The sequence below is a fragment of the Vicugna pacos genome, chromosome 16 (genome assembly GCF_048564905.1).
Source record: "Vicugna pacos chromosome 16, VicPac4, whole genome shotgun sequence".
Taxonomy (NCBI): domain Eukaryota; kingdom Metazoa; phylum Chordata; class Mammalia; order Artiodactyla; family Camelidae; genus Vicugna; species Vicugna pacos.
Window position 1 is genome coordinate 51,279,133 of NC_133002.1, and position 17,437 is coordinate 51,296,569.

At 36.0% G+C, this 17,437-nt stretch overlaps 1 protein-coding gene across 7 annotated transcripts in view; it reads left to right on the top strand.

The window, feature by feature from the left end:
• Nucleotides 1-17,437, top strand: part of HELZ (helicase with zinc finger) — a 137,845-nt gene that overhangs the window by 67,386 nt on the left and 53,022 nt on the right. For all 7 annotated transcript variants that reach the window (XM_031685626.2, XM_031685622.2, XM_072939441.1 and 4 more), the window contains 5 exons: nucleotides 5,244-5,422; nucleotides 8,197-8,315; nucleotides 9,486-9,631; nucleotides 10,908-11,055; nucleotides 16,071-16,254. In XM_031685626.2, the coding sequence (XP_031541486.1) occupies nucleotides 5,244-5,422; nucleotides 8,197-8,315; nucleotides 9,486-9,631; nucleotides 10,908-11,055; nucleotides 16,071-16,254 (776 nt within the window). The remainder of the gene's footprint in view (nucleotides 1-5,243; nucleotides 5,423-8,196; nucleotides 8,316-9,485; nucleotides 9,632-10,907; nucleotides 11,056-16,070; nucleotides 16,255-17,437) is intronic.

A 17,437-nucleotide genomic window follows, 5' to 3' on the forward strand; every position in this document is an offset into this window, starting at 1 on the left:
TCATGCAATGATAGTTCTTTATGGAAATAAAATTTTGACTGTGATAATACAGGTAATTTCATAGAAGCTGCACATTAGAGAAGCATGAAATGGAAGTAATTTCTGCAACAAAATGTAATTGACTGGTATTTACAACTCTTTGCTATCATTTAAGAGACAGAGTGTCAAAGAAAAATCTAGGTTGATATAGGTCCTCTGGTATATATGGATATGAAATGTTCTTAAATACAGGATTGTGGGGGAATAAAATCCTTTTCTTCAGAAAACAATAAAGCATCATTAAATGGTTATTTATTATACCATTTGCTTTCATTGTTATATGAATTAATGTTTAGTTTTGCCATTTTATAAACTAATATGTCATGCCCTATGTTGTTCAAATACAATTATTGTTTAAAAATTAATTTCTAACCACACTTTTGAATCATAATTCACTAACTTTTTATTTCTAGTTGAGCCTAGGCATGGAAAAATGAGGATGCACTATTTAATTCTGTAATAACCACAACCAAAACCATTTGAATGATTTTACAATTGTATTAAAAAGAACAAAGAAGAGAAAAGTGGCATGGCCTGTTAACACAGGTTTATATGCCATTCTCTGTTTCTACTCTGGAAGACAAATTAGAGAAGAAATAATTAAGTAGAAACCAGTTTTATTTAATAGGAAAATATCACATGTATATGTATACAATCACTGTAAATGAAAATGTGGTGTTTACCAGTGGATAAATTCATCAATAACTAGTTTGCTTCAGATTATAATCTTTTTTAGCTCATAAGTGAAAGTGAATTAGCTGGTAGCATTTTTCATATGAGTGTTCTTACTTTTATGTAGATGTTGTTTGCCTTTATTGTTGGCAGAGCATGTGTGTGTATTCATGTTTGTATATGTGTGTGTTACATAGGAACTGTGACAATCTCAATTATCATGATGTACTTGGCTTGGAAACAGTGGAATGAAGGCCCCTCAAGTCTTGGTTGACCTAGCATAGGTCTTTTGACATTTGGAGCAGGAGAGCTGTTATTGATAAATAGTAAAATCCATTATTTGGCTAGCATTATGTTTAGCTTGTCCCACGTAAAATTATGTTTTGGGAGTTATAATCCCGCATATAGTGTAACTAAATATGTAGAATGTGAAGTTATGTTCCAGGAGGGTATATGTATAGTCATAATGGCTCAAATTCAGAAATTTGCCCTCTAGCAGAAAATCTCATCTCTCCCCAAGTCTTAAGTGGCTCAGTCAGAGATGGAAAAACATTTAAATTTATTTAAATACAAATTTCATGTTATTTCATTTAGTAAATAGAATAAAATAAGAAAAGGCTTGGCTTCGCCAAATACTTTCTTTATGTGGCACTACACTTTCACCATAGCTTTTTTGTTCAGGAAAGATGTTAACTTGTGAATGCATTTCCTAGGGGGATTAATACATTAAAATGTTAGGATTTATTAGCACCTTCTATTACTATATTAACTCAGATTAATTTATAATTTTCCTAATGGACAACAAATAGGAGAGGTATGGGAGATGGAATAGAGAAAATTAGAATGGCTGAGCACTCTAGGAAGATCACCTTTATCTGAATTGTCTCAGAATGCAGGGGAAGGAACACAAGAGGGCACTAAGTGTCCGCACATGACCTTGAAGAGTTGGTGTCTGTGGAGTAAAGCTGATGATGAAAAGTTTACCTTCTCGTATCATAGTGTAGGTGGGCCCTGGGAAATGTGATAAAGTATGACAGTAGTCACAAATATTAAATAGTTAAAACAGTAAGTATGTTTAAATATGCACACTTATAGTTAAAATGTATAAAATTCTGTTAGTTGACAGGAGTTGAGCTTAAATTATTTGGGCATGGAAGTTTTAGGATCCATTTTAGATTACATTTAGCTTCAGTTTTTACTTTATTAGAGTTAGAAGATTTTAAAATGGAATAGAGAGGAAAATGTAGTTTCTGTTTGTGGCTCTGAAGATCAGTATCTAGTTCTGGCGAAGTTGTCACTTAGTAGATAAATGTTATCTATGGAGAAAGTGTGCATTTACTATTTTCTGGGCAGATAGAAGGTGTATATTATTTTATATAGCTCCTTAAAGAAATAGATCAGGTCTTTGTGATTCTGTAATATCTTAAGTAATAACATTTTTGGGAGTGTTCATTGCATATAAATTCAATACGTGAATAAAATTTCAGTGAATTAAAATGGTACATTACCAGACAGTCTCCTGTTTTAAATTTCATTATAAATCATGTGGGATCTGTGGATGGTTTGTGTCTAGAAATATGTAAATTACTTAGCTGGTGTCACATTTTATACTATGATTTTGACAAGTGTCAATTCTCCAATTTTGAAAAATTTTAGATGTGGTTGAAATAATCTGATTGATAGTGTCTACCTTAAGTGTTGTACAGAATGAAAGTACTGGGAAAATATTTAAATCTTTTTGAAGTCAGCCCTAGACTATTATAATTTTAAGGAAATAGGACTAATAATCAAACTTTGTATTCTTCCTAGCTTCAATTTGAGGTAGCTTTCCTAACTACAAAAAAATCAGCAGTGAGACTTAGAACTTTGGTTTCTATTTTTCCTTTGAGTAAGAAGCAGTGCTTGGAATTAATGACTAATTTGAAAAACCACTTTTTCAATTTTATAATGAAATGTTCATTTAAGGAAATATGAAAAATATAGAAAAACATAAAGAAGAAAATAAAAATTATCCATAATCTTACCAGCCAGAGATAAACACTGCTAACATTTTGGAGTTTAATTTCTAGTAATTTATGTGCTTAAATACATGTTAATATTAATGGAATCATAATTTATAAATGATTTTTTCAGATAATTTATAAAATGAAATTTTTCATATATTTAAAAGTAAATTCTGCTTTGCTGATCTGATTAGACATTTTTTATTACAAACTAAAGCATGCTTAAGATTTTTAACAACTTTTAGTCCTTCCTATCATAGTAATGTTTTAAAATACATTTCTTTACTTTCCTCTATTGTAATTTATAATTAGGGGCATTTATTAAGTGCTATTTTTTTTTTTTTTTGCTTTGCTTAAAAAAAAGACAGTGACCAGTTTTAATTGTTTCACGGAGTGTTAGTTAGAAGATCACAAGATTAGTGTTTGTGCATATCACATTTGAGCTGCCTTTGAAACGTTCTAGGGAAGACAGATGTCAAATAAATAGTTGGAGCTGCATCCTGGAGCTCAGAGGTGAGGTGTTGGCTGAAGAGAGAAAAATGTGAGTCACCAGGGTATTGGTGGTAATTGAAGCCATGGACCTGGGATAAGATTGTCAGGTGAGAGAACAGAGCTTGAGAAGATGAGAGCACTGAAAACTAAGCCTTAAGAAGCCCTAGCCTGGAGAGGTAGAAGGAAGCAGGAGAGGCTGAGTCATGGCAGCTGAGGGGAGAGAGTGCTTTACGGAGGGAGCAACCACAGAACTGGATGCTGCTAATAAGTCAAGTAACTTGGTAGGCCCAGAAAGTGTCCAAATGATTTAGTGACATGGGAGTTTCTGTCCCTCGATTGGACCCCTGCAAATCTCCTAAGTCTCCCCTATTTCATTGACTGCTCTTTCCCAGTCTCCTTTCCTATGTCCCTCTCCTTTTCCCAGCCTCTAAATGTTGAAGTAGTCCATCAGTCATTCTTCCAACTGGTTTCTTTTTTATTCACACTTATTCTCCAGCTGAACTCATCTAGTCTCAAGGTTTAAATATTATCTCAATTGTATATTTCTTGTCCCAGGCATTCATCTGAACTCCGCATTTATATATGCCCCTGCTTACTGGGTATCTCTACTTGAACATCTATCGCTATGTCCAAAACTGAATTCTCAGTTCCCACCCCAAATCTCTTCCTCCCTATCACTGCGCACTGTCATTCATCCAGTTTCAAAGTCGAAGAATCGTCCTTTTTCTTAAATTCCACATCCAGTTTGTCAGCAAATCCTGTCAGCATTACTCTGAAAATGTGAATCTGACCATTGTCATATCTCTGCTGTTGCCAGCCTAGTCCAAGCTATTCTTTTTTCTTGTTCGGACCCTTACAGCAGCCTCCTTACTGGTCTCCCTTCTGTTGTCCCCTGCCTCTGCCTCTCTCCCGGACTGTGGTGTGTTGAGTCGCTTGTACTGGTTTGTGAAAGCCAGTTATGTACATGTCTTCTCAAGTTCATATTTAGTGACATCATGTTGGTAGCTTGAAATTGCCCTTGATAGTATGTCTTCTACCACAGAAACCAGCACACACTACAGATCAGGTCATCCCCTCTTCCGCCCGAAGCTGGTTGTTTAAATTTACCATCACACACACCACTGTCCAACCCTCTCCCAACCTCCAAACTATGAATTCTGTCCAAAGAAACAGCATAAATCATGTCACATGACATGTGCCTTGTTACAGCTCTCTGATGGCTTTCCATTTAAATCAGAGTAAATCCAAAGCCTTTATGAAAGCTTGCAAGCCATGTGATTTGCCTCTGTGCTGGACCAGAGTAGATACCCAGGAGATCTTTGTGATATGGGTGGGTGAGAAATGGAGGGGGAGGTGGGTGGATAGATGGATGAGTTGTTTCTGTACCATGTTAGTAATCTGTTGCATGAGGCCTATTAAGATTTTTCTTTTGTAATTAATGGAAGAGATGTTCTTTCTTAAGATTTCCTTTTTTTTTTTTTTTTTTTTGCTGGTGGTGAGGGCGTGGGTAGGTAAAGGATTTTCTGATTGTCGAAAAATTTACCTTGAAATTTCCAGAATTTTAGATAGAGGTCTGTTTAGATATAGGTATAAGGATATATTCTAAAGTAGAAATGCAGAAAACTTTAAAATTTCTCTTGTACGTATACAATTCACTATTTTTTATTAACATAGATAATTGTAAATTAAGTATATTTTTGTAAGAATATTCTAGAAAAAAGTAATTCCCAATGGGAACGTTTTGAATTAAAAAAAAATAATGCTTATGAAACTCTTTGTGTGTCATTTTGTTGTAAGATTACTCTGAACACTTAAAAATATAGCATTATATCTATAGTATTATACTTTCTGCTTGATTCTTTTTTGGTTGAGGGCAGGTCACAGTTGTATGCTAAATTCTAACCCAGTAGAGTGTTAACGGTTATCAGATTTATTTGTTAATTTCCAGATATTGTAGTCTTAAAATCATAATGTCAATAGTCAGATACTGGTGAGATGTTAATAAATATAAATAGGAAATATTGTCTTCTTTTATAGGGTATATTTCAGAAATCGCTGGGTAAAGACTGTCCACCCAGTTGTGCATCAGTACTGTTTGATCTCAAGCGCACATTCCACCTTTCAGATGCCACAGAAAGAAGATATTCTTAAACACCGAGTGGTGGTTGTTACGTTGAATACTTCCCAGTACCTCTGTCAGTTGGACCTTGAACCTGGTATGCTGATTTGAGACACAGATAGGGTGTCTGAATGCATAGGGCTTCTGCATTCGGTGTAGACTGGGGGTTGGCCTGTGGGCCATATCTGGCCTGCTGTCTGTTTTTGTAAATAAAATTTTACTGGCTGGGACACAGTTGTGCCCATTTATTTACCTACATTCTCTATGGATGTTTTTGGGCTACGGCAGCTGAGGTAAGTAGTTGCAACAGAGATTGTATGGCCAAAAAAACCCCCAAATGTATACTGTTTGGCCCTTCACACACAAAAAATTGTCAACTCCTAGTTTAGACATTTTAGTGACTGCTACTCTGTTTGTTCTCTAATTGATCAGATGGTATTTACTTACTGTAGATCATGTGAAAAATTCAAATTTGGACAATGTTGGTGTTTTTTACAATTTTCTTTAATTTTTAATTATAAAATAGTTTTGCATTAATGTAGTGTAGAGACAACAATTATGATAGGTTTTTTTAAATCACATACTATTAAGATTATTATATTTAAGTACAAGCACTATGTAAAGTCAAACTAATATTATACAAAGTGCAGGTATAAAGTGAGAAGAAGTTCTGATAAATATGGCAGAACTTAACCATCAAAATATGGTATCACTTTAAGGTAGTTGCTTTGGAAGAATATTTATTTAATACTGCTGTATTATAATTTTTGACATTGCTCAACACTTTTTTGCTCTCTTCTTTTGGAATTGCTTTCGAAGCCAGTGACAAATTTCTTCTAAGTCCTTGGAAGGTAGTGATGGGTCTCTTCACCTTTTATTCCTGGCACCTGGCCCAGAGTATAGACATCTGGAGGCCCTTGATAAACCTCTGTTTATCTTAAATGAATGGTGGCCAAACTTTCTTTTCTGAGGGTAGATTTAATTTTAGAAAAGCTTTAAAATCTTTCTGGGACATGTCTGGTAAATGTAGGTGATCAAACTGAGCAACACCATTAGGGATTTAAAATAAGAAAACAGAGAGATAGACGTGCCTCTCATGTAATGAGACTTATTTTCTCGTACATGCAGCTCATAGCTGGCTGGTGAGGGCAGTTAGAAAAACATTCAAAAATGTTTTGAACAGTGGCTGCATCATTGGAATGAGTTATGTTTCCTCCCAACTGACTTCTTTGAATGGAACAACACTTATTTGAAACGTAAATTTTGGTATGTTTATTTAACAATCAGTCTCATTACTTTAAGATTATACTCTGCATATTTGCCACACAAATTAAATACCCAAATCTCCTAAACAGTATAGTTTTGTGAGGAGGAGTAAAGAATGAGCCTGGAGAGCAAGAATGTAAAAGAACACTTACTGGAAGTCAACTGTCTGTTTTGTTCTGGGCATTGTTTATACTTTATTTCATTTAATTCTCTTATCAACTCTGTCTGTGGAGGGTTGTTTTACAGATTTGACAACCAAGGCTCAGGCTCAATCAGTTTGACGAATTCAAGTTACTTTTATCAGCTTAAGCAATAGTATAACAATTTTATTATTTATTCAGTTCCTGATTCAAGCCTAGCTCTATTTAATTAAAATGTTATCTAACAAAAACAATAGGTTTTTTCCACTAGTCAGGTTTTTCCAATTTGATCCTACGTTTATATAGTCATCTGCCTTAATTAGTCTTGTAGAACAAAAAGCACAAATTCTCCTCAATAGGAAGAAAAATGCATGTGTCCAAATCATGCTTGGGCCACTATCATTACATAGACCACAGTTATTGATACTTTGCTGTCAGCCAAAACCATTTGTTTGAATGGATGATGATGGTGATGGTGGTGGTGATTACTGCTAGTCAGTAAGACTTAGAAAGTTCCCACCCTAAAAACAAGTTGCATTAGAAAGTTGTATAAACAGACTGTTGGAACTTACTGATATTCATAGCAATAGAGATGGAAATAGAGGTTAGGTTCTTGGGCCAACCCAGAGGAGGCTAATTAATACAGAGCGTTTTGTAACTTGTCATTTCTGTTGAGAAACTGCTTTGTGTTCTTTGCTGTACCAATAAAAAGAGCATCCCCTTCTCCCTACCTCAGTGAGTTGGCAATAGGGGACACATGGAGACAGCAAGATTTTTGCCTCTTTCCCCTCTTTTAGGGGCAAAGAGACTTTTTCTTCCCTTTTCTACAGAGTCTCCTCTGCCCCAGTGTGAGTGGAAACAGTAACCAAAACATGGATGCCTCCTACTGTAGGTGTTTGGATCTGGGGGATATTTAATAATGTACATTTTTGATATTTGTTGTCAGTCACTTTGTTTTCTTCAGACTGGTGATGTTTTTTCAGCCAGGATACGGTTTTAGACTAAAAAATTATATATAACCTGCCTATACACACACACACACATAAACCTCAATAATCAAAGTAGTGAATTTGCTAATAATCTTTGTTTTTGGTCAAAGTAGGATTATAACTTTCTCTTTTATATTAGATTTTAGGTGTGATTTTCTTTATTTTAATGTCTAATATGTATGTTTAGGCTAAAGTTACTTATAAACTACCATTGTTTTATTTTTGATGTTTTAGCAAATAACTAGCGAAAGGATTTTGCCCATCAGTGTTTAGTAGTCAGCTTTTTGCTGTGGTGAAAAGCTGCTATCTTATAAAGTATCTTTTAAAATCTTATTTGTATGTACTGATTTAACTGTTAGTCTTGGGGCCATTAGCACCAGATGACATTTATATATTTATTGTTGAGTGAAATAGTTATTCCTCTTTTTTAATCACTGCTGTAATATACTTTATTGTGTTTACACTGTACTTTGTAGGGTTTTTTACGCACATTCTATTAGATGAGGCTGCCCAGGCCATGGAGTGTGAAACCATTATGCCTCTAGCATTAGCAACTAAGAGCACTCGAATTGTCTTGGCTGGTGACCACATGCAGGTAAGTGCCCTCTGAGTCATCATAGTGAAAGAAACTTTTATTATATTTTGATGTTAAAACTTTGCTTTCTAAAACATCCTATGAAATTGTGCTATATGTTACAATTTAAGTACTTTAAATATTTCTCTACTAACAATGGAAATTATTGATATTTCTGAAGGAAAATTGCTATCTTACCCTTTTTTTCTTCTTTGGATAGAGAGTGGAATGAATGAGTTTATCAGTGTTTATCATTTTCATGTTTAGTAATTTGAAATTCAGTTCTCCATAGTATGAAACTTTTCCTTATCAGATACATTTAAATTGCCCTTCTTACGATTCCCCAGTACCTGTCCCCAACATTTGTTCTTCAGAAGAGCTAATTTTTCACTATCATAAGAAACACAGTGCTTAATTAAAAATAGTAGTCAAAATCTCAAAGAACATGTCTGATCTTAGTACCTATGTATGAGAGAGAATTAACAGTTTTTCTATTAAAATATCAATTTTACAGAGTTGCAATTTGAGGTTTTTTCTCTTTTGTCACAGTTATTAAGATTGAACCTATGTAGTATTGTAGCTGTCCAGACATCCAGGAAAGAGTTAAATGTAGAGGAACAAATTCTGTTTTTGTTTCTTTGCCCGAAGTAGTTTAATATTGTTCTTAGTGTCAAAGTTATAAGCAAAAATGGCTCCTTATACTTTGCAAGATAAAGATAGCTTTTTGCTAATAATTAAAAATAAACTTTTTAGTCATGGGCTGTATATCCTGTCAGCTCACCATTTTCAATAGTTGATTAATTTAGTGAAATAGTTTATTGACTCCCCCCAATGATGCAGTGGGTTTCATCCCTAAAATCACTAAGGCAGCAGCTGTTTATTCTCATGTTGGAGGACCCCTTTCTTAACCTGTGTGTACAAACTCCAGATTAGTGTTGGCATACTGAAATGGAAAGTTAGAAATTTTAGCCTCATTCTTTATAGTTGTATAAAAATACTAGAACGTATTTTTTTTTAAACTTTTTTTATTGAGTTAAAACGTATTTTTGACTCTGCTTATTCCAGTGTTTGGCATGTTGAGGTTTAGTACATCAGAAGTTTCAGCATGGTGGATTGTTTTTTTCTAAGTGGGTTTAAAAAATACTATTTGTATGTTTAGTTAAATTTTCTCCATATGTTTATCTGTTACAGCTCAGTCCTTTTGTTTACAGCGAGTTTGCCAGGGAGAGAAACCTTCACGTTTCATTACTTGATCGACTCTACGAGCATTACCCTGCCGAGTTCCCATGCAGGATCCTCCTGTGTGAGAACTACCGCTCCCATGAAGCTATTATCAAGTGGGTGTGAACTGCCCCCTCTGTCCCACTTCCTGTAGTCTGGTGGGAGGAAGTCAAAACGGCACTGTTTCTAGGGACAGATTATTCCCAGCAGAGTTATGTGGTGTCCCTGGTGTTGCAAATTAGGTTTAATTTTATGTCTGTTAAAGAACACTTCAAAAGTCAGAGCTGTAATTTTTCACAATAGGGCAGTTCTGGAAACGAAACTTTAGGTTCTGCTAGCTATAACATATTTCTCTGTGGCTAAATATATAACGTGTGGATAAAGCTACATGATGTAATAAACAAACAGACTGACAAACCACAGAATGGTTTACTTATCTATGTCTGGCTGTATTATACAAGGAATCTTTCTTAAAAGAGAAGAAGGATGGGAAGGAAGAAGGAAGGAAAAACCATGAAACTTAGTAAAAAAGTTTTTAAAGTTTTCTATTAAATATAGTATGCATCTATAAAGGTAAAAATATGGTGACAGCTCAGAGAACAGTCACAAACTGAACATACCCTTGTAATTGACATCCAGCCCGAGAAACAGAATGTTACCAGCCCCTTTGTACTCCTTTCCAGTCACTGCCACCACCAAAAACTTAAGATTTTTTAAAGTTTAGTATAATTTAACAATATTGATTATGGCAGTCAAGTGAAAATCATTTTTAGGTTCCTCTGAAAGCAGTAGGATAGATGGATATAAAAATAAATTTGGATTTAACTGTGGCTTTTATCAATATCTCAAAATGTGATTGCTCTTTTATTGTTGCCAGTAATTTGCTGCAGTCGGTGATGAATCAAGTACTCTATATATTTTCATTGGTGGAGAGTATTCATTTTACAGTTGAAGACTGGAATGTCCTTCAGTTGTGTGTATTTTCAGTATCTATAGCTCTTTGTGTCTGCATGTATATGATCCACATAAATAAAAATATGCATTAAAAATTTTTAGTATAGAAAACATGCTAGCTAGCAAATCTCATAGAGCAAGATTCCTATCTAATATTGAACTGCTGTCATTTCTGCCTTTTTTTTTTCCCTCTCTTCTGGCTCCATGCCTTCCCCACATCAGCCCATTTAGCAGTGGTATACCAGGAGCCTGCTGTGCTTTTATTACTATAGTTAATTTTGGAGAAAATCTTGGCATCATAGGTATTAGATGTTTAGGTTAAAATTACTCATAGGCATAAAGCAACATTAGAATTGACTGGTAATTTTCTTCTTATGGGTGAAGTTAATTTTGTTGACTGACTACTCTTTATTTATTTATTTTGGTCTTTTTCTGCAGTTACACCTCTGAGCTCTTCTATGAGGGCAAACTGATGGCCAGTGGAAAGCAACCAGCACACAAGGATTTCTATCCACTAACTTTCTTTACAGCAAGAGGGGAAGATGTACAAGAAAAAAATAGCACAGCTTTTTATAATAATGCAGAGGTACCTCAGTTCTTTTGCAAATTGTTAACATGTTTTGTAGCCACATAGTCTGGTCTTGTTAAGCGTTTATTTAAAATTTGGGGTTGATATTTTATTGTGTGTTGACTTTATTTATGTAAAAATGGTATATTAAAGTTTGTTTATTTCAGGAAACCCAGGGGAGAAGGTGTATATGGTTGGTCAGTAGTGGAATGGTTCTTATCTGGGATCTCCATCTCCCTCTCTTCCTTTGATTCCCATTCTTTACTCATTTTATTTTCAAAAGAAATGGCTTTCATTATGTAATAGTAATTCATCTTTCCTTTATAAAAAAAATTGACCAGAGGCCTGTAGTTAGAAGTCAGTGCAAGAAAAATGACAGCACCTACTTGATAAAATCCTAGCCAAAAACAAAGAAACCTGACATTTTAGTTAGTCTGTGCCATTTAATTTTAGGAAAAGATAAACTTTTCTTTAAATGTTTGAAATATTGACAGATAAGTCTAGGGTTTCCTTTATTACATTTGCACTCAGGTTGGAACCCACTGGCTGGAAACTTGGATACCAGCCGTGGTGGGGGTGAGCCTGCGGACGGGGAGAGACAAGCCTGAAATCCGGGAGGCTTGGGCAGGCGTCAGAGCTGAGCCCTGCCATTGATCCTGAGGCAGAGTTAACGTTTACTGGAGGCTCAGCTTCTCAAGCTGGGCTGCTTGTTCCTTCATGGTGCATGATGTGTTTCCCAGGAAACCAAGGAACTGTAGGATAAATGAGATACATCTTCCTGGGTGATCAGTGTTACAGAATCAGTTTTGGGGGAAAATATTTTTCATATTAACAACCTCCAAGATAAAATTTGTGTGACCTTCAAATATGAGACATGTAACTTTAGAGAAATTTTAAGCCACCACGAACTTCACCACCAGAGCATGATTGTTCACTCTCTTCAGCCCTATGAGGTACTGAACGCAAAAACTGTGAGACACATGGCCCCAGGGGCTCTTTCTTCAAGGGGCAAAGCTGAGCCCTGTTGGCTGCAGCTGATGGAGGGGATATAGGTATCCTGTCCTTTGAGGTGGGAGTAGAAGCTCTCGGAGTTTATAGGCAAGATTTTCCAAATTTTAAATACCAATGTAGGCATGTTTGGGCAGTAAAATGTTTTTAGAAGCCCTGGACTTTTCTTGAGGGGATATCATTTAAAGGTGAAACTCAGATGTGTTTTGTGTTCTAGAGCAAGCAGAGCAAGTGGCACCAGTTACATCAATAGGGGAAAAGTGAGTTTTCTTCTTTTATAAAGGTTCTAACTAACATTTAGGAGGATATTGTGAGATTTGAGATTTCATTATTATGAAAATAATATAGTCTTAAACACAGTTACCATTACAAGGAACTTAAAACAGGATGAAAGTAAAAGTAAAATTAAAGAGCTAGATACTGATAGCAGTTTTGCTGTGTATAATTGTGCTTTGTTTAGGGAATATTAAAAAATTTTTTATCGTGTGATTGTGTTATCACCTGAACGTGTGTCTTCTTTCACATGCTTAAACTGGTAGGATGAAAGAGAGTGAGAAAGATCCTTCTTTTTATTTTTCTCTCATTCTGACTGAATTCATATCCCACCATAATGAAATGGTTTCAATATAATGCCAAGTTGGGAGGAAAAAAGGAGAATTAAAATGCTAAACACCAAGATACGATTCTTAACCTTGGGAAAATAGGTCTAAAGGAGAGGAGCTATGGAAACAAGTAACCATAAGGCAGTATGATGGGCGAGGGGTGGGCCGAGTCGTTCAGATATGAACAAAAACTCCGTCAGGCTGGTGGAGCCTGTGGCCTGGAGGAGAGCCTTGCTTTTGCCTCACATGGATTGGGACTCTGTAGTTAGTGGTTTTATATGTTTCTAATTGTTACATCCTCCTGGAGGATTGATCTTTTTATCATTATAAAATGTCCTTCTGTCTCTAGCAACATATTTTTCATTTTAAAGTCAATTTGTCTGATATCAGTATGGCCGTTCCAGCTAACTGATGGTTGCTGTTTGCACAGTGTATCTTTCCCCATCCTTCCATCTTCATCCTCTTTGTTCCCTTGAATCCAAAGTGTATCGCCTATAGACCGTATCACTGCATCTTGTTTTTAGATTTTTTATTTTAAATCTAATTGAAAAATAACTGCCTTTTGATTGGATGGTTGAATTCATTCACGTTTAATGTTCTTATTGATGTGGTTGGATTTACCTCTCTTTTGCTTTTTGTTTTCTATGTCGTATGTTTCTTTGATCGTTTGTTTCTCCTTTGCTGCTGTTTGCATTAAGTGCATCTTTTCTAGTGTCACTTTTTAGTTATTTAATAATTGTTTAACTATATTTTTTGAGTTGTTTTCTTAGTGATTCCTCCAGAGCCTACTGTATAAATCTTACCAGAACCTGCTTCAGCTTGACGCTGACTTAATTCCAGTGTTGCTCCTACCTATCTCGTGTCCCTCTCTCCTTTGCAGGTGCTGTTACTGTTATTCATATTATGCCTACGTGTATTATGACTCAGCAGCACATTGTTATAATTACTGCTTTATGTGATTTTATGCCCTTTAAGGATTCTGAGAGAAGAAGAGGGGAAGTACATCTTTATAGAGATTGCTGTGTTAACCTTCTTATTCACTATTTCTGGTTCTCTTTTTCTTTGGATTCAAATTACCATCTTATGTCAGTTTCCACTTGCCTTTGTGCTGTTATCATCAGATATATTACATATTTATATATTATAGTCTAACAGTACTATTATACTGCATGTTGTTTTATGCAGTAACTGTTTAAATCAGTTAAGAGGAGAAAGGAGAATAAACATACTACTATACTGTCTTTTATAATTAACCACATAATTACCTTTAGCAGTATGCTTTGTTTGTGTGGATTTGCATTACTGTCAGGTGTCACTTGCTTTTAGCCGGAAGAACTTCTTTTAAGGTGTTTCTTTTACGGCAGGTCTGCTAGTAAGGATTTCTTTCGGTTTTTGTTTCTCTGGGAATGTCTTTATTTTGCCCTCATTTTTGAAAAGTAGTTTTGCTGGATATTAGATTATTGCTTGAATTATTTCTCTTAGCACAGTAGTATATGCCTTCCTACTGCTTTATTGCCTTCATTGTTTCCGGTGAGAAGTCATCTGTTACTCTTACTGGGGTTCTTTTGTAAATGATGAGTTGTTTTTTTGTTGCTGTTTTTAAGATTTTACTTTTGTCTTTGGCGTCCACCTCGTTGACTATGATGTGTCTGGCTGTGGACCTCCTTGCATTTATCTTACTTGTTTGATGAGCTTGATACATAAAGCTTTTCATCAAATTTGGAAAAATTTTAGCTTACTGGGGTTGCACATTTCTCTGAGGCCTTGTTCATTGTTTTCCCTTCTGTTCTTTAGATTGCATACTCTTTACTTCCGTGTTTGCTGATTTGTTTTCCTGCCAGCTCAAATCTTTTGTTGAGGCCTTCTAGGGAATTTTTCATTTCTGTTATTTTACTTTTCATCTCCCTGGGGCATAAACTATTCCAGGGTGTAATCCAGCTGAAGTTGGGCCCTTTGCAGAGGCAGAGCGTTGCTGATTTGTGAGGTCTGCTCTGGCCGTGCCCTGGGCAGAACTTCGGAGCAGCTGCCGTGGGAGGATGTGGAGCTCGCTCTTCCCTGGCTGTCTTCACCCTTGTGGAACAAGAGCTCTGTGTGTGTGGTATATGTGCGTACAATCTGTGCTCCCATCCAGCTGCCGTACCATCCAGTGTGGATCTTTTGCAACCTAGAGCTGGGGAGGTGGGGATCTCTTGATGTTCACTGGCTGCTAAGTCTATCTGGAATGAGTCTTCTGTCCTAGGAAGGTGGGGAAGACGACAGCTGTCACTCTGCTGCCAAGCTCACTGGATCAGCTTCCCTGTGCAGGAAAAGGAGACTACTCTCTTCACCCACTGTCCCACTCTGATCCTCCCCACATAGCATGCTAGCCAGTGACCCTTAAGTTCTTAAAAGGAATAAAACTGTCAGATTTTTGTATTATAATTTAAGTAGATAGTATTACTAACAAATATTAAATAAATAGTATATTTAAATTACATTGAAAAAAATTTCTCCTTCCTCTCTCTGCCCCTCGACTCTTGCCTGACCCTCTATTGAGCTTGTCTTACATGTATTTTTTAAAATTAGGAATCTGTTTTCCTAATATACAGTAATCTCTTAGCAGGCAAACATGTTTTGTTAATCATTTTATCCCCTGCTGTGCTAGGCATTGAAACTGTTTGCTCAATTCATTGAATTAAACTAGATTGAACTACACAGAATGCCCTATTTTATAATCCAGTAAGTGGGGTCCAAAAAATTCAAATGGGTGAGATACGGTGTTACTTTATTGCAGGGTTAATGAAATGGCTAGGGCAGAGTTGTACCACTAGAAGGCAGTGAATTCTGAAAGTCTGTCTCTCCAATCCAGATTTGTCCTGATCCCAGCTATGGTTTGAGGCCCGCTGTTGGCTGCTCTGTTTAGTTACACTGATGGGGAGAGGGTGCAGTTATAGACCTTGTTCTGCTGGGACTTAGTGGTGGCACTGACTCTAGTGATCTTCTGGTTGGTTGGTTAGTTTCATTATCCTGAACTGCAGAGAGTAGACTGAGAAATACTGGGAATGTGGGGATTTGTTTCCCTGTTTCCCTAGATGGGGTTGCCAGTTGCATGCCCTTCTCTTTACACAGGAACTTGAGCCTGTCCCCATGTAAGAATGGAGGCTAAGTGAAGGGTGGGTGCCAGTTGCCAGCTGCCAGTTACATTGTCTCTGATTTTCATGTTTTCACTGGGTACGTTATTGTAGAAATTCACTGCTTGAAATGAATATAAAATTATTTTATTCACCCTGTGTTCATATCAGCAAAACATTATTCCTATTTAGAAGTAATTTTAAAATGATATTTGCTAAAATGGAATCCTTTGTACATCCATTTCAGTTACTGTATTCTTTTCTCCAAACCCTTGTATAACTTTAATATGTACATGTGTGTGTTCGTCTAAAGGTATTTGAAGTGGTGGAACGTGTGGAAGAGTTAAGAAGGAAGTGGCCGGTAGCGTGGGGCAAGTTAGATGATGGCAGTATCGGTGTGGTGACTCCGTATGCAGATCAAGTGTTCAGGATACGTGCTGAGCTTCGGAAAAAGAGACTATCTGATGTTAACGTTGAAAGGGTGCTAAATGTTCAAGGTGAGTACTAATTAAAATGAATTGAGTTATTCAGATGCTTAAATCCTAAAGGGTGTACACATTTGATTTTCAGTTTTCAAGATCTCCTTCCTGAACAAGCAATTATATATTCATTTCATACCAAGTACTTTAATGCCAGATTTGGCAATTAAAGGTCAAGCTCATTTACATGTTTATTAAATTTTTATATCCAAATAAGAGATGTATGAACAAATGGACTTTTTCAATGACTGTAATTATGTGAACGCCATACACAATATCTGTACGCTATAGTTACAATGACAGTGGCATACAGCACCTATTGTTGTTATAATATATCTGAGAACTAATTTGTTCATAAAGATTTTAAAAAACTTGTACCTGTCAAGTGAATTCTGTTTATTTTTTTAAACTTTTTTTATTGAGTTATAGTCATTTTACAATGTGTCAAATTCCAGTGTAGAGCACAATTTTTTAGTTATACATGAACATTCATTGTCACAAGTGAATCCTGTTTAAATGCATTTTTAAAGGCATAGCTTATTTTTCATCTATAGACTTTCCTAAGTGAATAGTTACCAACAGCTCTTTTAAATTGTCTTCTTGTAATTAGTTGCTGTAAAATTTGTGCATTTAAATAAGTAAAGCAACACTATAATATGACTGCCGAAAGAGCCCAGTAAAATCTTAGGTTTCATGGTAGTGTACAGTAGTAAGGCTAAAACAATTTCTAGATCATGGGGAAAAAAATAGCTCCCCTATTCCGTGTGTTTTAGATCATGCAGAATTTGGGTGTGCATTTTAGAAGGAATATTACTAGTAAACTAGGAAGCACCAAGGGGAGACCTAGCATAGTTAGTGGTCTAGAAACTGCCACATGGAGTCAGAAGTGGTTGAAAGAACTAGGATTGTTTGGCCTAGAGAAGGGAGGACTAAGAATCAACATTAAAACTGAATGTAGATATTTGGAGACTTGTCATAGGATGAGGGAAGAGATATGCTACTACAAGAAAGAGCATGGGGAAAAGCGTTGTACAAAAGACTGTGTAGGCTTCCTCGTGGAATCAGCTGTGTCTGCTTTGGTCAGCGAGAGGCCAGGTGGCCCTGCTTCAAGGGAGGGTCTTTGTATTGAGTGGGACCTTGGAGTAGATAATCACTAAGGTTGGTTCCAGCAATAATGTTTAAGAAATTTTAATAGAATTAC